General features: G+C 36.4%; 1 protein-coding gene across 12 annotated transcripts in view; it reads right to left on the bottom strand.

Moving 5' to 3' along the window:
* Positions 1-4,136: 4,136 nt before the first annotated feature.
* EML1 (EMAP like 1) overlaps positions 4,137-19,636 on the bottom strand; it is a 123,568-nt gene continuing 108,068 nt past the window's right edge. For all 12 annotated transcript variants that reach the window (XM_069858803.1, XM_069858796.1, XM_069858798.1 and 9 more), the window contains 11 exons: positions 19,166-19,265; positions 17,576-17,730; positions 16,044-16,169; positions 15,660-15,791; positions 11,468-11,535; positions 9,977-10,065; positions 9,360-9,457; positions 9,148-9,235; positions 8,868-8,963; positions 5,299-5,429; positions 4,137-5,025 (listed from right to left, as the gene is read on the bottom strand). In XM_069858803.1, coding sequence (XP_069714904.1) covers positions 4,900-5,025; positions 5,299-5,429; positions 8,868-8,963; positions 9,148-9,235; positions 9,360-9,457; positions 9,977-10,065; positions 11,468-11,535; positions 15,660-15,791; positions 16,044-16,169; positions 17,576-17,730; positions 19,166-19,265 — 1,209 coding nt within the window. In that variant the 3' untranslated portion in view covers positions 4,137-4,899. The remainder of the gene's footprint in view (positions 5,026-5,298; positions 5,430-8,867; positions 8,964-9,147; positions 9,236-9,359; positions 9,458-9,976; positions 10,066-11,467; positions 11,536-15,659; positions 15,792-16,043; positions 16,170-17,575; positions 17,731-19,165; positions 19,266-19,636) is intronic.

Here is a 19,636-nt window from a genome sequence, read left to right as displayed (position 1 = left end):
AAATTATCACTTAGTCTTCTATAATTATTTAATTCATTCAGGGGCCAAAGTTGTTCCATTAAGGAAAATGAAATTGCCACCGAACTGCATCACTAAGGAGAAACATAAATCTCTCCCAGCAAGAGCGTGAACTGTTAAATGTACTCACTCACTGGCAGGCAGAAACCCCCATCCAGGAGCAGACAGGAGTTGGTTCCTCATCTCTCATCTTTTGGGGTAGGAGATGCTCTGGCTTGGAATAACTCCTCTGAAGGGCAGGCTGCTGCAGCCAGAGTAGCGTGGCAGCAGTCAGACTGCTCCCAGTGTGGCTATGAGTCCCAGCCAGTAATGGAAGAAAAAGATTTCTGTTTAGGCTTCTCCTAAGTCTGTTCCTTTCACTGGTAATTAAAGTGACATTTTCCCTGCCATCTGTAGGATTTTTGAGGATGCAGTCGAGTAATGTGTCAACAGCTGTAGTTCCAGGGACAGGGAAGAAAACATGGCAAAAAGACCACTTGCTTCTTTCAACGGAACTCTAAGAAATAAAACCACCAACCCTTGCAAAAAAGGGTCTGTTTGCCCTTGCAAGCTCTTGTTACATGAATAATTTTGAAAGGAAATATATCTTCTAAAATTAATTCTTTTGAAGAGCAAATTCCATCTAAACATTTCACATAGGAAATATGACCTTGTCGTAACAAGAATAATGAAAAATCCATTCTATAAAAACTCTCTGCTTCCTGAGAGCATTTTTTTAAAAATAAGTTGAAATGCTAGAGGGTATTTAGTTCACTTGCAGTGAAAAACTCTCTTACATTTATTTAATTTCTTTACCTTTTTGATTTTTTTTTAAAACAAATACAGTGTCTGATTTTTGTAGAGCTCATCTGTTGGAAACTGTTAATACCTGTCAGGTTTTAACAACCTGTTAAACCATAAGTATCTACGTAATAATAATTTTTCAGGTAGTAATTAAAATAACACATCTACAATTAAGTTGAAAAAGCTTGTAGAATTGATATAATATAAAGATGTCCTTTAGCAGTAAAATAAATATGTGAAAACACACAGGAGAGGTAAACAAAATACTAAAAAGCCTCTACTTGAAAATGAGTGATGATCCGAAAAAACAGACTGAGTCTATGCTTTATAAGCATATAGAAGAGGGAGCAAAGAAGCCTTTTGGAAGCATATGCATTGTTTTCTGAGTAATTTTTTAAACTTAGGTAATGGAAATCATCATCTTCAGCAGATAAGCACTTTGAATATACCAACACTCGGAAGTGGAACCTGAACATAAATGCTCAGCATTTTGGACAACTATGGCAGTCTTACATGTCCAGGTTGTAGTGAGTGTAGGATGACAATATCCTATTGATAAACTCTCTACAACAACAGAGGAAAAAATCCTGCCCTAAAAATATTTTAAAATCTAAGTACATGGTATACATGGCAGGGATGCACACAGACAAATGGAGGACAATGAGCTCCGTACACTCACAAGGAAGGCAGGAGGGCAGGAAGGAGGGTGCTAAAAGCAGATGCTTTTTTTGGTCAGTTCAAGTCAAAGAAGGAACACAGATACAAATACAATAAGAAACCGGGAACTCTGCCCCAAGATGATCACAAATGTAGTCAGGGCCACTGGGTTGATAAGCAGTTAAGGGCAGCAAAATGTGCAGGGAAGGGTTAAGGTGGATATGATCCTGGAAGTTACAGAACAATGCTAGAACCAACAGGAAGAAAAGCAAGAAACAGGAATTGAAACAAAAGAAAAGAGAAAGGAACTGGCTAAATGCATCATAAATAATAGCAATATGCAAGAGACTTGACGAGATGAGTCTCTTCTTTGAGCAATGTTACACCTGGGGAAGTCAAGATCAGGGGAGGGAAGGAGCAGAAGCAAAAGTCTGGCCTTATATCCAGATGCAGACTTGCAAGCCAGCCTTACTCTACAGAGAAGGGCAGAAAAAGGCAACTGCTGCGCAGTTACCATGTGAAGGGTCCCAGGTGCTGCTGAAGGAAAGAAATATGCAAAGTTCAGGAATAACCCTTTCTTCCCTTTTTTTTTTTTTTAAAGCAAAAAAGACGACGCTCCCGAGAAACCAAAAAAATGCAAGAACCAAGGAACAAGGGTGGAAGTGGGGAGAGCTGAAGATTATCTATAACAATAGTGAAATTGTGTAGAATTTCCTGGATAAAGAAAGAAGAACCACTTAAACAGTCATCAAACAGATATTTGGCTCAAGGCATTACCCACCATTTGCCAGTTCAGCTAATATGCTTATTAGGTTTTCACAGAGGAACAAAGACACATTTAACAGCAAAAGTTAGAAACAGAGGAGCAGCAGAGGCACAGATGGGATGGGATTATTGAAAAATCCCCTTTGATCAGTAACGCTAGGGATGAACTTGCAGGATTCTTCATCTATTTCTTGTAAGGGATAACAGTTTAAAATGAGAAAGGGGATCACAAATATATTATTGCATTGCAAGAGCAACATGGGAGAAGGATGAAAAAGGAATGACCCCAACCAATTTGCAGCTCCTGTTTTCTCTGTTGCAAGTAATGACAAATCACCTACAATTCTGAAAGCAGAAAACCTGAAAGCATCTCATCTGCAACAGCAAAAACATAATAAACAGAAGGCACTGTGCAATAATCAGCAAAGTATCCAGATAAGATCAGAACCTGTCACTTGAGTATTCTGTCCTCTTAGGACTGGATTAACCCTAGAAAGGGTAGGGATATTACGCCTTAGTTTCACACAGTTCAAGCAGAGGGATGTTGACATCGCCATCAAAAGAAGTTGCTGCAGTACTCCTCTGTCCATTTACTACTTCTCCACATTGCTCCTGCCTCTGTACAAGCTCAGTACAAGCATTCGTACAGCTGAACCAGGTGAGGAAACAGAGGAAAAGGGTTTGCTGTTTTGTAGTAGCTGTTGTTTGCTTGCTTGACCTTTTACTTTTAACCTGGGTCCATCTCCTAGCTGGATTCTCCCTAGGGCCACAATAACTCCTGTGCTGCTGCACGCGATGGGAATAAGCAGCTGGGGGTCAGACCTCTCCTTTCAGTAACAGTGCTAGATAATATCAAGTTAAGGTAACCCTGAAACCCTGGCATCCAAAAGTCTTGCTGAGGACAGGTTCCTAACACAGGGAAATTGTCAGGAGCTCTTGCCACAAGCTGTGCAGTGGAATGACTCCTCCACCAGCTGAGTGCTCAGAAGTGATGTGCACCAGGAGGCAGAACCAATGCAGTTCGTAGGTGACAGCATGCAGCCTGTCCTTATTCCCTGCTGTGAAGGACCCTTGCATCAAGGATCCCATCCACAGGGTCACACTCAGGCATGAAATTACGTAGCCCAAAATCTCGATTTTTATTCCCACATATTTTCAAATGCAGCTCTGCTCAAGAAATCGCAAGTGTGTTGTTAAGTAAAAGCCCATCTCTTCTGTAAGTATTTAATGTTGAAAGAATACGTTGAAAAGTCACTTTAATACATGTTTATTGGTGTCCTACACTTTCAGTGTAGGAAGTTGGAGATGTGATAAAAAAAGTTTCAAAATTTATTGATTCCATTTCATTTAAATTGCTCTAAACAACCAGTGCTTTAGAGTTCAGAGAATTAAACGTTTACTGTCCATTACAAGCAAAATTTTAATATTACCTTTTTTGAGTCTGCTTAGGACTTCTCTCTTTTAAAATTCTCCAGATACATTCCTCAAAGTAAACAATACATTTCAATCTGTGTCACAATCACCATTGATAAGGCCTTCTTAACCATTTTATACCACCTCCACTATTACTTCATTGCAAAACACAATCTTATTTCATACTATAAATATCCATCCATGCACAAAACACAGGGGCCAGAAGTTACACATTAATATCTCATGTAAGCTTCAAAGACTTCTATACCCTCTGCAGGTTTATGGTACACTTAAAAAGATATCTTTAGACTTGGTCTACTTGGTCTTAAAATACAAATATACAATATCCATAAGCATAAAAAAGTAAAGCTAGATTGCCTTACCATTTGTTATGAACTGCTAAAATCTTATACATGTACAATATAGCATCATGCTGATTAATATACATATTAGTTAAATATATCAACCAATAATGGAGATGTGGCCAAGCTTTTTTGTACTGTTTTCAAAAGAAATTGTTCATATACAAGTAAAAAGACTTTTAATTTAAACTCACATGGAATACCTGAACCACATAGAAATCTGTAAACCCTGCTGAGCTATTCAGGTCAAACTGGGGCATAACCTGCTGATTCACTTGAAAGGGAACACAGCTCCTCACGGATGATACCCAAGATGTGTGATTCCCAAGAGAATGCAAATTTCACATTTTCAGGTCTAGAACACCAATTTTTGCATCTTACATCTCAGTTTATACTTTTTGTATCTATTCATCATTCTCTATCAGAAACAATTCAGTACCTTGACGTTGTCATAGATTTTTCTAAATAAGTAGATATACAGTACAAAGTGTAGATAGTGAAACAAATAAGCACATATATACAGTTTTTGAAAGGCATTTTTGTGACCATTTTAGCAGTGTTTATAGAAGACATTTAAGATAGTCACATTTTGCTGATACCACTGTATTGCAAACTGTCAAGCCACATTTCTTATATTCAACTTGTACTGCATTGTATATTGTACAACAGAAAACAATCATTCTTAAGGTGTGACACAATGAAAAAAAAAAAAAAAATCACTAGACTGAGTAAGGTAACCAGCACAGGGCTTAGTTTTCCTGAGGTTTGTAAGAATTTTTTAAACAAAAATCACAGTGACCAGGCTAAACTGCAAACACACTGTTAAGTTTTAAATATACAGTTTATTCATAAGTTCTGTGCATGGTCAACTCAACTGTGTACGTTCACACTGATGTTTCCTCTATATGACTCGCCACTGCATAATACTTGTATCTTTTCCTCCTGTGGAGATGAGATGGGTGTCTTCACAGAGAAAATCTACATTAGTTACATGACTACTATGTCCACCGTACACATGGCTTGGAGCCTAAAAAACACCATATTAGTGAGAATATAAACTGTCATAAAAACATATTGTAACATAACAGTTATACAACAATGAAATCAAGGCATCACATCATTCCCTTAAATTATTTTACTATTAAATTGGATTTTAAAAGTAATAGTAGTTTCAATTAACCATAACTAAATCTCTTAAGCATACACATATTCCCATTCCTTTATTTTTTTTGTAGATAGGAAAACAACATTTAATGCATCTATGCAAGACATAAGAGTAATTTTTTTGGAAATATCTTACCCTGAACTGTGAACACGGATATGAGAAGAGATGTACTTTGCCAAAATCATCCCCTGTTGATAGCAATTTTCTCCCATGTGATCGACAGACAGCATTAATATCTGTTCCATCTGAACCTTCAGGCCATACACCTGAAACAGAGGGACTAATTAGTTTTTTTATAGTAGAAATAAAAGTGACAGTTTAAGTTTTTGTTACAAAATTAATAAAGGATTACTTATTACAAAAAGAAAACAGATACAACTGTAAAAATAACTGCAGCTGCATCGGTATGAGTACATCAGTATGAGCACTTCAGTATGAGCAAAGACCAGATCCTAACAGGAAATCAAGCACATAAATACTTTATTTCCTCTAGTCTGAAAAAAAAAATTCTGCTGAATTAGTCATGTGTCTCAGCCTAAAAGAATTTTCATATGATTATGCAGGAAAATAACAATTACTGCAAAACAATTTTTCCCTTGTGCTTATGCATGAGCTAAGATACTTTCTTCATACTAGTCTAAAAACTACCTATGTAAGATTCAACATATTTTCTTCACATTACTAGAGTCTAAAACCTATGAAACAAGAAATTACAGTTTAAAGTGTTGAAAAGATCCTTGTAAAGAAACTGAACAGACTACATGTTTTAAAATGCTTTTGTTTTACTGTAAATAATTCTCTGCTTTCCTCAAGTATTTTCTCCTACCTGTTCTTGCATAAAGTGGTGTACTGAAATTAAACTGTTAGCTCATCAATGCAGTGTCCCCCTGAAGACCTACCACTTGAGTGCATGCTCTTCCTTCATTGTTACTAGGGGTCAAGGTGAAACAGTTGCTACTCCCCTTGCTTGCATTCTCATCTCCTGGAAGGATGCTTATGCCTGTGGGCAGGGCAGGCACGTTCCAGCTCCCCTTCTTTGGGGATAACACCCAAAAAAGGGCACTTGCCATGCACTGTGGGAACAGCTGCCCTTTGATCCCTGTGTAATTCTGCCCAAATACAGTCTTTGCATCACTGTGCAGCAATTCAAAGGCAGTAAGAGGAAGTGATTCCATGCCTTTATAAGGAATTACAAATTGTTGTAAATAAAACAAACCACAATGTACTGATTTGGGGGCTGCTTCTAACTCTCCTGATGCCTCCATCAGGGACAATGAACAAGAGGCTTAAAGAAAAGGAGGGTGCAAAGAAGAAATGCAGTAACTGCTACTTGTGGAATTATGAGACAGAAAAGCTGTTTTAAACAACTGCTTTGACCAAAAGAAAAAAATAAAAAGAGGCTGTATGAACACCAAATGGTAGCTTAAAAGCGGCAGGAGTCTTCTCTAGAGGTCACTATGACAAGCTGGAGATAATCCCTAAAGGAAATGCCTTAGGAAACAAGATTGCTATTTTAAAATGGGGAAACCATTATGTTGTTTTTTCTCTTTAAGACTCCACGCTCTTTCAAAATTTACTCCAGTGCCTCCCTGCCAGTTTTTCCAAATATGTAAACTGAATCCCCTCTGCTTATCCTCTGCAGACATGGAAAGAGATCAGTTCCTTTCTCTCATGGTGAAGACTGACACCATGCTTTTTTTTTCTCTCCTCTTCTTCTCTAAAATTCATTCATTACATCTTGTCCTAGAACAATATTTAGATGGATAATTATTCTTGCTAGTCAGCACATTATCTGTTGGTCCAATGTGCAAAAACCACAAGCAGCTATTCCAGCTGTGACTGAAGCAGATGCTGATAAATGGACAATTATTTCACATTTTGCATGTCATCCTTTTCATTATACATCCCACTAATGCATCTGCCTTTCCTAAAACAGCATAATGCTGTTGACTCACATTCAGTTTGTATGCGAGAGTAATCTGATCTTTCTGTGCATATCTGCTTTCTCGTCTGCTTTCCTCCGTTCTGTATTTGTACAACTGGGTTCTGCTGTTCGAGTGTGTAAACTACTTGTCTGTATTGAATTGCCTCATCTTTTCATTCTATTCCTCTGTTTCACAAGGTAACTCAGCCCTGCACTTCACGGCACCCACAAATTATACATTCTGTTTTACCACACATGCTATTAACAAATATATTCAAACATAATATTCAGTGTATAATCTTCTAGCCAGTTTTGAACCCATCCAGTCTGAGCTCCACTTTATTTGCAATGTTGTCAGGTTTTGCACAGCATCTTAGATTTCTTCAGTTCCTGTCCTTCACTTTAAATACTAATTTTTTCCAAAAGTAAGCATGTGATATGAACTGTTTCAGCACCATATAGGTCTTGCAAGATCATACAGATAGCTAAGTGTTTTAAAGCCTCTAGTCCTTCACATTTACACATGTTTGCATTACTAAAATATCCTCCCTTGAAAACGCTTTGCATGCTGTTGATTTTCAGCTGAATAATCTCTAAACATTCCCAAGCTGACTAATCTGTTCCCATGCTTGAAGAAAGGTGTTCAACAGATCAATGTTCATTCCCCCTGCCCCCATTGGTTACCTTGATCTGCGAGTACCATGCATACTATTTGTGACTTTTATGTGGTTCTGGCTAGTGATAAAATATCCCTAGTTTCAGTCAGCCAGAAGCTACTGAAGAATCAATACAATAGAAACCTTGTGACCTTGATTGCTTCTTTTGTGTCCAGTAGGGCAATCCTGGCAAGTATTTGAAGACAGTTCATACTGGCTGCTCTGAGCATCAAAGCACTGAACAGTAGAGCAACTTCCAATATTACCAGATTGATTTCCAATTTATAATTTATTAACTTCTTGAATTTATTATTCTAGCCACTAACTTTGCCCTTTATTCTCTCCATATGAGCTCTGAAGGTAAATGATTCCACAGATACTGCATCCACTCTTCTCCATTTTCCTAGTACTTCGCTTGTTCTCTGCAATGTCCTGAAAATAGGTATTAATGGTCTGGAGACTATGTTAACCAGTTGTTTTTTTGATCACACTCAGATAATTTGAAAATATCTGACTTCTAACTACTTTCCAATCTATTCCATCCCTATAGAAAGCAGAGGTCTTATCTCTTTGTTACTTGCACTAACTGTATTTGCTATCAGATCGTAGCAAGTCTTCTAATAAAGACATTTTAAAAGAAAATGTCCTTGTCACAAGTATGTTTTTAAGTTAAGGCTTTGCTTATGCGTTGTCTTGGTCTGCAAACAGTTTCTTCTTGCTGCATTTCTCTTCCCTGTAGGAGAGGTCAACAACAGTTTCACAGTTTAGCCACTCTGATCTTTCCTCTAGCCTAGACAGAGGAGTGCACTTCATACCATCTAAGGAACCACCATATCTCGCCTTTTCTTCAGATCTTCCATAACAAGACTTCGGCTTTTTGCAGTTTGTCCCTCTGAAGTCTAAGGAAGTTGTTATTTAATATTTAAACTTGCAGCTAGCAAGAAATATTAAATCAGAATCTTTCTGGATTGAAATAAGAGGACAGATTGTAATAAAAATGGCATAACAGAAGTTCTGTATTTTTCCCTGGAATACGAGTAGTCATGTTTCATAAGAATACATTGGTTATCCAAGTCTTTGTTAATAACAAGAATGTAAGAGCTTGTAAGAGGAATGACACTTACCAAAAACATGGAAACCTAAAGTACAGGTGTAAGTGGCCCATTCTATATCTCTAGTTGTTTCAACACTCACGACTTGTTTACAAGCCGAGGGGATCCCTACAGAAGAAAAAAAACCAACCACATGATGTTTTTAATTCTCAAATTGTATAGATTTTTGATTGCAACAGATGAATTAAAACATATGGTCTAGCTTGGCACATATATGGTCTCATTTAAATTTTAAATCTGTATTAGACTGCCTGAACTTTGTACAAAAACACTAAATATAATTCTTACTCACAGTATAAGATTTCATAGTCTCCTGAATTAGACACAAGATATTGCGAATTAACAGACCAATCCAGATGAGTAATGAAGCTGGAATGACCCTACAAAGAAAAAAATATTGCATTAACTGCACTAACAGTATTCCTCAATGTGACAGTATTAATACAGCACTACAAAACATACATAAATTGTTAATACTGAACCAGGAGAAAAAAGGTTACTTACCGAACATTTGCCAATTCTAGTGTACTTTCTTCCATTTTCACTTACGCCATAGATATAAATACAGTTGTCATGGGAACCTATTGCCAAGAAGTTTCCATCTATAAACACAAAAGTGAACTGTAATTATTCCTGTAAGGAAAAACCTAGGCTAATTTTGAAAAGTTGCTGAGTCACAGACAAGAGAAACTGTTCTTAAAGGCTTGATATCAAAAAAAGAGAAAATAAAATTCTGGGGTTTTTTTTCAGTTGCATATTGATGCACATTTCAAGATTACAAAACAGCAAGTTTATACAGCAAATATTACTGTTAAAAACATGACACTTCTGGAAGCAGCTACAGCCCATTTAGGTCTAACCTGACTGGAACAAACTACACAACTAAGTCATAATTGTTTTTTTTCTTCTCAGTGAAACTGTACTGAACGTGCAGAGGAGGGAGAGGGGGAAAAGAAAACCGGAGCTTAAGACGCTACCCATTCAGTGTTGCCAATGTTTTGTGGCATATTTATTTTCAATTTTGGTATGACACGCAGGCAATTATTTTAAAACAAACCAACTCCAAATTTAACAAAAAAGCTCAACAGATTTTTTTAACCAGTAAGTAAATGCTCTCAAACCTGGTGAGTAACGCATTACGGACAGTTGTTCATTTCCATCTGTGTGTACAGTGACCAAGTCTTTTGTTTCTGTGTCAAACACAAACCACCTGTTGTAAATACAGAAACAGGCCAATAAATCATCCCATAAGGAATTAAAATCTACTGTAATCTTGACCAACCTTTCTCCTGTCAAAATAGCGTTAAGTTTTATGCCAAGAAAAGAAAAACAGCAACTGCTACTTTGTTTAGTTTATTTCACTTTAACACAAGGATAGCTTCTTTCCCATGTTTTTTAACCAGATATTGACCCTGATATCAGTCTTCAGATTTTCATCTGTTTTACTATGCATCATGCACTAAATCAAGTATAGTTACATATAATCACCCTTCTCCTTTAATGACCCTCCTCTATGCTATGCTGATGTTTAAATTGATGCCTACAGTAAATCCTACAGCAAAAGAAAACACAGCAAGAACCAGGACCATTCTCTTTTAATAGAAGGATTAGCTTAATTAGCTCTAAAATGATTTAAAAATTATTAACCTTTAATAAATTTAATTAATAAATTTTAATGAAGTAAAAATTAATCTTTGTTTAGGATTGATATACAATCCAAAATGATCTTGGCTCATAACCCGTAAGCATTCTGTATGTTCTCAGTTAAGAGGAACTGTTTTCAATACTAACAGCAAAGTCTGCCCTCATGTGACATTAAAGAAGAAAATGAACTGATGGCAAACGCAACCCACTGTGAGACGACCAAGGTTAAACCCAGGGTCTGCTATCGACCTTCCATGTGACCATGGGCTCAATCTGCCCTATAAAATGGAGATATCTTTCACCTTGGTTTTGTCTGTTTTGTTTGTACCTTACATTCTTTTGGCAGAAGTGTTCTCTTAGTGTGCATTTTTACACTCTGTCTAGCACAGTGGAACATTTGCCAAATTTTTGTTAAAGCCTCTGCCTGTCACTACATTAGAGAAAATAAACCACTTCCTAAATTTTCCATCAAGCAACTTTTATCTATGTGATTTCCTCTACACTGCCCTGCAGGCCTCAGAGAAGATCTCTGTGCACAACTACAAACTTAACTCGTTATCTCAAACTCCTCCTTAAGCTCCTCCTTCACCACTATGAACAGAAAGTTTTAACATTCAGGTCACTGGTATGGTGGCAGCACCTCCCACGCACAGTCTCGCTGCTAACCTAGGCTTACTGCCCTGTCCAAATCCATCTCCTCCCGCTGATCTCAGATTGCTGCTCTCCCAGGGCAGAAACCATCTCTGTTCTGTGTTCATGCAACACTTAAACACAGGGTACTCCACCAAGACTAGGGTTTCTAGGCACTGACGCAATGCAACTAAATTTCACTCTGAAATTCAATAGAAATCAATAGGGGATGGATATGTCATGCATATAGCTGCAAAACAAGAACATGAACTTGGAGATGAGGTGGAAAAATCATGCAGTGTTTGTTAGTGACCAAGGTGCAGTCCTGCATATCTTACCTTCCGGTCAGCGTCCCAACTGCAACAACAGATGCTGAAGGATGAAAACCTGAAGACTGTGCTGGATCCTAAAATGTTGCAGAAGGAAGCACACTTTTTTACCAGTCCAAGTTGTAACAAGAAGATAGTTCAATTATCTGCCTTATGAACAGAGTAAGTCTCTATTGCTAATTTTTTTAGGTTTGGGTTTGGTTTTTTATAAATACAAACTTGAGGGAAGAAAGGCATTTTTAACTGATTGAAATATTACCCAATAGATTTTTCTCCTTCTATACAAGGCCACTGTTTTGTTTTCCTTACTACCTAAAAATAACTTTGCAAGTCATTTCATAACAATAACATTGGCAAGGCAGCTTCTCAACAAACCACAAACAAGTAAAAGACAAAAATAACTTCTTAAATTAGAGCTGACCTAAGTATCGAAGCTGCAGGCTACCCACTGTCTAAACGACAAGCAAGTACCTTTTCCAATGAAGGTATGTCTCACTTCCCATGGAGAGGTAAAGCCTAAATTCTACACATATCAACACCTTTTTCAGCACCTGCCAGTTGCAGCTTAGTGGGAGGATTAAGGGCATAAACTGGGATTCTTATTTTGATATGCAGTTTTAAAACACTTTTCTTCGTATAGTGTATTATTGTGGAGACGGGTAGAACTGCAGTGTTTCTCCTGCAATTTAAGCATTTGCCTAAAAGAACAAGGTAAGCATTTTCTTTCTAATACTTTTTCAGTTACAAAGAATAAGTTCCAGAACTCTTCAGGTTCTAGCAGTAAGTCCCAAAATAAATAGCTTATTTTTACTGACACTGGTCAAAAATAATTCTAAAAAAAAAAGGCCAAAAAAAAAAAAATCAGTAACTTATCTCACAGAAATTCTTATGTTCTCCTTTTTCCATATTCTAAAATAGTATCACATTTTAGTCATCTTAGTAAACCTGCTCACATTTTTAGCAGTTTGTAATTAGTAGCTCTAGAGGCTAAGTGCATTTAAACAAATGCCTTATTTCAAAGATGTTACTAGCTCTAAAGCAAAGCAATTTCAGATAAATGTTGAGATTCAGGATTTCAACGGGCACTTTCTAAACCATTACAGTAGTCTGGAAAGGAAAATTTGCTAATTGCTTTAAAGTACAATTTCATAGTAAATGCTAAAATACTCTCTTGAATAAGAGAAAATAAGTTCAAACAGTTAATTTAATCTGAGCAGTAACTTTTAACTACATTAAAAATATTTTACTTACATCTCAGACAAAAATAGGTTAACATGATGTGATTTATTTACACTAGATAATCAGTCACTGATTTATGAAACAGTCTCAGACATTTCAAGTGGTTAATAAGGAGATTATTGTCAAAATGGATAATAGAAATCTTGTCTTGATGAAGCAGTGTGTACTTGGAGGGGAAAAGAAATAATTCCAAGTCCAGTTTAATAGTCTTACTGTTGTTGTCAACCTTTTCTAAATAATGTAGGTAAATAAAGCTGTTTCTTAAATGTTTCAATAACACAGTTTCTTTGAGAGCACATTTGCAAAACCACATCTAAACATCAATTGAAGCTCTCTGTAACCCATAATCAGCTAAATTCCTGTTCAGTTTTTCAGAGGACACAATAGATAAAACAGTGGAAACCATGTCTTTTTTCAAATTGACAATTATTTAAGTAACTTTATTTCTAAGACAGTAGCTTATCTGATTAATAGATATGTTCCTGTTCCACATACTGCATTTATCTGCACTAACGATCTCTCACTATTAACTAAAACCTCTAAATGCTCTTTTCTTTAGACTGCAAGACAGCAAAGTGCCAGACTATAGGACTTCCTCGGTATATTGTTCCTGTAATGAGAAATATATCAGAAGTACTACCTTATTCTCCCAGCACTTTTGAAAGTGTATGCAAGTATACAAAAACCTACACCTTTACACTGCACAGAGTAAAGGATCACGTTAGTACCTGCAATTGAATTATATGATGATTTTTTTTTCAACAAAAAGGAAATTTATTAGGAAAGCATAAAAAAATGGCATCAATTATTTTACTCTCCATTTCAGGAGAAAATAAGAATATAAATAAGATATAATAAAATATAAATAAGACTTGCACAAAACTAGTCATGGACCATTTCTAAATAATCAATTCTCCACAAAAAAAGCTATGCTGAAAGACCAGAAAGGTCTATGTAAAAGTTTGCAGTTCTGTCATTGTATGAATCATCCTGAACAGCACATGAAGGATTTCTGCAACCTAGTGTGTTCATATTCCATGCCGACAGTACAGTACACTGCTATTGCTTTCAAAATGAAAAAAAGGCATGTCTTTTCTTAGAAAGTTTACCAAGACAGATTCAGGAAAATTTGGTTTATAACTGCTCAATTCTTTTTAAAAATACATTTTATTGTTGAAGTTTGTAGCCTAAGCGTGCTGATATTTATTTGATCTTGCATTTGGCATCTTGGTAGCAGTTCAAGCGATCTGCAAGCACATTGAGACCCACGAAAATCTCAAGTTTTGACCATTCCCTTGAGGCCTAACTGCAGCATTGCTTCGGACTGAAGACAGTAGAGCTTATTTCTAAACACAAATCATATTAACATATCTTAAATCCTCAGATTATTAGGAGGTAGGAAAATGCAACTATCTGCCCACTTCTCAGGCCAAAACCTTAGTATTATTGATTTCCATTTTTTTAAGATTAAAAGAACTACTTTTCTTTTCTTTTAATTTCTTATACCATAAACCAAGCTGTGTGTATAACAGAGGCACTGAACTGTGAAAATACAGCTCCATTTCTGGGGAAGTGGAACTGTTGATTTGGTTTCTCCAATTAATTTAGAAGTCAACCAAAATATGGAACTTGGAACATATCACCTTGCTTCAACAGAATAAATTCTGTTTTCCACTCTCCCCAGTCAAACATGATTTAACAAGTGCATGCAATTGGAGCAGGATACTAAAAGACAGAGTTTGGCAAATGCTCTTTTGTTAAGACTGCTTCAGCCTGATACATTTGCTTACACTTATTGCAGATGTGTTGTATTCAAGAAGTTTTATCAATACTAGCTTTCACTGTAGGTCTGAAAATCAACTATCTTAATTAAAAAGTCACATAACAAGGATTTTCAAAACTTCCTGTAAATTGGAAAAAGATTATTTACTATAATACATAGAAAACATTTAGTCAGCAACATGAAGGTCGTTTATAAGTTATAGGCTATAATTGATTTGCAAACCAGGGTATTTGATATATATCTATCTGTTTTCTTTTTCCTGAAGGAATTTTTTAACTTTTCCACTGCACAGAGGGCAGATAAAAAGAGACCAAGAAATAACTTGGTTATTGTACATATATCTCAAAAAAAACATATTCACACACCTATGAAAAAAATACAAAGAAAAGAATATTGGAAAAAAAAACGTGATAGTAGCATCTCACAATAGAGAGGTAAAAACATCACCACCGCCTCTAGGAGATAAGCCAATGTCTTCTTACAGTAAACAATTAGAAAAGCGACCAGGTGCCTAAAAAACACTCCTTAAAAAAATAAGTTCCCAATGACGCATATAGTTATCAAGATCATGCCACCAAAAAGCCATTAGGAGTCTGCAGATATACAGCTAAGTGTGCTTATGTACAGCATAAAACTGAGCCTCCACTAAGTATTCCTTTAGAACCTAAACACCAAGTTTCATACCAGAGACAGGAAGTGAAATTCTAAGCCCCACATTTGTTTGTCTGTGAACAGGATATATAAAAATATTAATACTTTATAGAAAACAAATTAAGAAGGCAAAAAAAAGTCAGCAAAAATATATTTTCCTTCTGAATTCTGACTATTCTACAGTAGCAGTAATTCTGATCAGAAATACTTTTAAATGATAAATATTTCCTAGCTTTACATTTCTGTCTCTCTTCCTAGTAAAAAGAAAATATAAATGTCAACAGCATTGTACATTCCTGCGTGATACAGCATCACTTCTAAATGACACAGCAGAAAGATTCATATAACAGAGGGCTTAAAATGCTTGTTTGTAAGAGTTTTACATCCATTTTCATAAAGACAAATTTTATGACTCTCAATTTTTCAAGTTAATACTTTAAGATATTTTTAATCAATAATCTTATTAAAAACTCAAATTATGTGAGAACTTCTATAAAAGGAGTAGAGTCTTGCTTAATAAATTTATACCTCTATAATCTTGTTCCAGATAGGACGATGACTGGTAGCATCCCAGAGGGTAATGTGTTTGTCATGTCCACAAGTGAAGAACTGAGGTTTAGAGGAATGGACTGCAAGTCCCCAAAGCTCATCAGTGTGACCCTACACAAGCAGAAATGTTTCTTGACAAGAACAGTACCATCAAACATGTTTAAACAGGATTAAAATGACCAAAATACATATTAAAGCTTTAAAAAGTACATTGGCTTAGACAGATGCATATTTATAGTTATTTATTGCCAACAGTACTGTAATAATAAATCAAATAAATAGCATATTTATGATACTTAACTTCAAGCAATACCTTTACTGCTACTATATTCTTAGAAATGTTCTTGTAAGGTAACAGCTTACTTGGGTGATTGGGAAAAAGTCTCCTGATAGCGTGCCCTGTAGGACGAAGTTTCTAGTGGTTCCTATTAATACAACATCCCCTTTTCCCTCTGCTATTGTTCTTATTGGACCAAACTGCTCTGGAATCTGTGGTCACAACAGAAAAAAAAAACAAGTTGGACAATTTGTCAAGCATTGCTACTTTTAAAGACAGATGGCCTAGCAAATGTATTTTCATAAATTCTGCACAGAGAAGAACTGGAAAGGATGAATATACGTGCATAAGTTTCAGAAGTCTATAACAACTTGCATGAGCTCAGTAACTGTCTTTATAACACTATAAGAAAAGCCATCCTTATCTGCAGAACAGTCACTTTGTACAGATAAAGAACCAGAACTGTATTTTAATGAACAGAAAAGGTCCCTTCGTACTGTGTTAACGCAATCACATTTTAATTGCAGCCATGATGTCAGACTAAGCTTTTCCACTTAAAGACAGTGTTAGGCTTTGTACTACTACTACTTTCTTGAAAGGAACTTTTTTAACTGCAGCCTAGGTTCTGATCACCTTCAAAATAGTTCCCTTCTGGGTTGGCATACAGCTACATACAATGCTGCCAACGTTGAAAGCAATTTTGCAGATCATATTATGAAAGGCTGTTGAGGATCTCTCTTCCTTTTGCTTTCAAATCTTCAACCAACAAAAAATGGGTTCCTTGAGCACTGACTTGACCTTTGGGAAGCGGGAGCCAGGTCTGGTGAATGAGGTGAGTGCTCAAGCACAGAGATGTTGTTATTAACTAAAAACTGCTCCACAGACAAAGCGTAGTGGGCTGGCGCACACCAACATTTTCCAGACAAGGGTAAGAAAATGTCTATTTGAAGACACATCCACTCATACTGGGTGAAGCGATTGAGTTAAGCCTTGTTTCACTGTGACAGGTTAAAACACATTCTATAACCATCTCTCTGTCTTTCCCCTCACACTCTTGATTCCTGAGACACAGGGTTAGTCTCCATTTTTTTGTGTTGGATCTCATACATAGTAAGAGTTGAAAACCTTCCTCACAGTTCTATGCTGGTTGTTCTCTCACATGTAGTTCTGTCCAAACACATCCTGATTTAATCTTTCAAGTTCCTACAGAGCAACTGAACTCAGTTTTGGAGTTTCTTTTTCAAATAAAAAACAATGCTAACCAAGGAATTAATGGAAAAATAGGAGTACTAAAAAAAAAACAACCCAAATCTCCATATCATTTCAGAAAAGAGTAAAGTACAAGAACATTTTAATACAGTAATACTCTGAAGTGAAAAATGATCTCACAACATTAATTGCAATGAAAGAAAGAAATAATATGAAAATGTATAAATGCCAGATTTGTTTTCCAGTTACTATAGATCTTAAAAATGAAATATTATGTTAATGAATACGCTACCACAGGAATTACCTGATGACTCAAATGATATTACATTTTACTACTGATTTGATTTCCCACAGATACACACCCACATGATAAAAAATAGCAGACTTATTTAAAGATAGGTGATATCACCTCAGTTTTTTGAATTTTTTGGTAATTTCCATTCCAAGATATCAGCTTTCGGTCTTTTCCACCTCCTGATACTAACGTGCCATCTCGCAGCATACACAGCGCAAATATTCCACCCTCATGCGCCCCTTGAATAGCATGGCTTATTCTGTTGGTACCTAGATAGAAGGAGGAAAGATTTTACAACTGAAATACTCAGTTTAATAGCTCCTTTTTCTCAAATTGAAAAGTATATATACTGACTCAGTCTAGATCAATCACAAAGTAAAATAGGTTCATTCAAACCTTTCGGGTGGGGTTAAGCTAAGCCGTTTGACATCACAGTTGACCTGCAGTAGCATTATGCACCTTATCAACAAAGAAACCATAAATCAGTCACTTGTTATCCTTTAAGGATATTCCATAACCTTCAAACTACTAACTTGTATCAAAACCTGACTAAGCTAGAGGTCTTCGTACATTTGGCAGAAGGTGCTGAATCACTCTTCAAAAGGACCCATATCCTTTTAATTGATGAATTTGTCTTGTTCAAGTGCCTTCTTAGACTCAAAACACCTTCCAACCAACTACCTTGGGTTAAGTATTTCTAATCTGATGAATCATTGCTATTATGAACTATAAATCAGCAATTACAGTGATTCCATTACAGAAATGTGCACCTTGCATCAAAGCTTGTATGACTTTATCTTTAGCACAAGGGGCTGCTGCAAGTTAGGAAGAAACAACTGCTTTTTCCTTTATAAATTCCATTTGATTCTTTCCACATCTGTGGTTATAATGTGTCAGTCACAAGTGATTTGTATTAAGAGAAGTTTTTGCTAAGCGTACTCTGAACTGGTGGAAGCAGCCCTGCCTTATCATAAAGCTCAGAGTCAAAAGTAGCAAAGACACAAAGTATGCTGTACTAAGATAGAAAAAACAAGAACAACATTTTTGTCCAAACCATAAGAACCAATAGACATGAGGAGATCTCCCAGCACACACAGAATTCTCTTTCATTCCTGGGAGAAAGGGCAGGATAGGCTGCTTGCAGTCCAATCAGAAATTAGCCTAAGATCATGAAGGCACACCAGCCCCTGAGCACCGCACTGACCCTGCCATGCCAGCAGCTGCCACTATCTCCCCTCTGTAGATAGTTCAAAATAACAACCAGGAGCAGGGAGGAGATGGGACTACGCAATTTCTAAACTCGGGAAGCAATAGGCTTTAAGTGTCTTGCTTTAAGTTATTATAGGCATAAGTTTTGCAAACACTACAGAGTGACAGCATGTATCATCAAATGCATTAACAACATTTCTTACTACCACACCACTATGGAAAAGAATCTTTCCTGCCATTTCTTAAATCAGTAAGTGTTCTATGATTCAACATTTGATTGCAGGGAACTCATTCTACAGAATTCTGTGCTCTAGCCATGAGGTATATTTGTTCTTTAGGTACTCAGAGGAGAATCCAGACATAATCTGCTGGACTGGTCTTGGGAAAGATCTCAAGATTAGCAAAATTTATTGTTCTTAAAATGAGGCTGTATTTATGTAAAAATGCACAGACTTCTATATCAAAATTTCACTATTAATTTCGGTCTTGTCTTACCTTTCCCCCAAACCAAAATGTTTCCACTTGAGTCTCCTGTAATAGTATCACCATTTTCAGAAAAGGTCACACACAGGACAAACTTTGGCTTCTCTTGTTTCTGCATGGTTATGAAAAACACACTCACAGCAACACACAACCCATTTATTTTAAGAATACACATTTGAGTAATTTAGTTTAGTCTTATACGACTCTATTTTTACTCACATATCTACACAGAAGTTAAACACATTCCTGCAGTCTAAATGGTTAATCTGTGCAATGGCAAAAGATGAGGTTGGTGGCCCAGTCCTGCACCATTTAATTACCAGTTGTGGATAGAGCGAGTGAGGAGGCCTGCAGGAATGCTCCTAGATAAACCAAATCTCCCAAAGCCTGCATAATCCCCAAAGCTTTAAGTATTCAGAAATGCCCAAAGATGCAAACAAGCCTTACTATTAGAATGTTTAACTCCAAAGTTTCTAGGAGAAA

Source organism: Phaenicophaeus curvirostris, chromosome 5, assembly GCF_032191515.1.
Source record: "Phaenicophaeus curvirostris isolate KB17595 chromosome 5, BPBGC_Pcur_1.0, whole genome shotgun sequence".
Lineage (NCBI taxonomy): Eukaryota > Metazoa > Chordata > Aves > Cuculiformes > Cuculidae > Phaenicophaeus > Phaenicophaeus curvirostris.
This window is presented reverse-complemented; position numbering and strand designations above follow the sequence as displayed.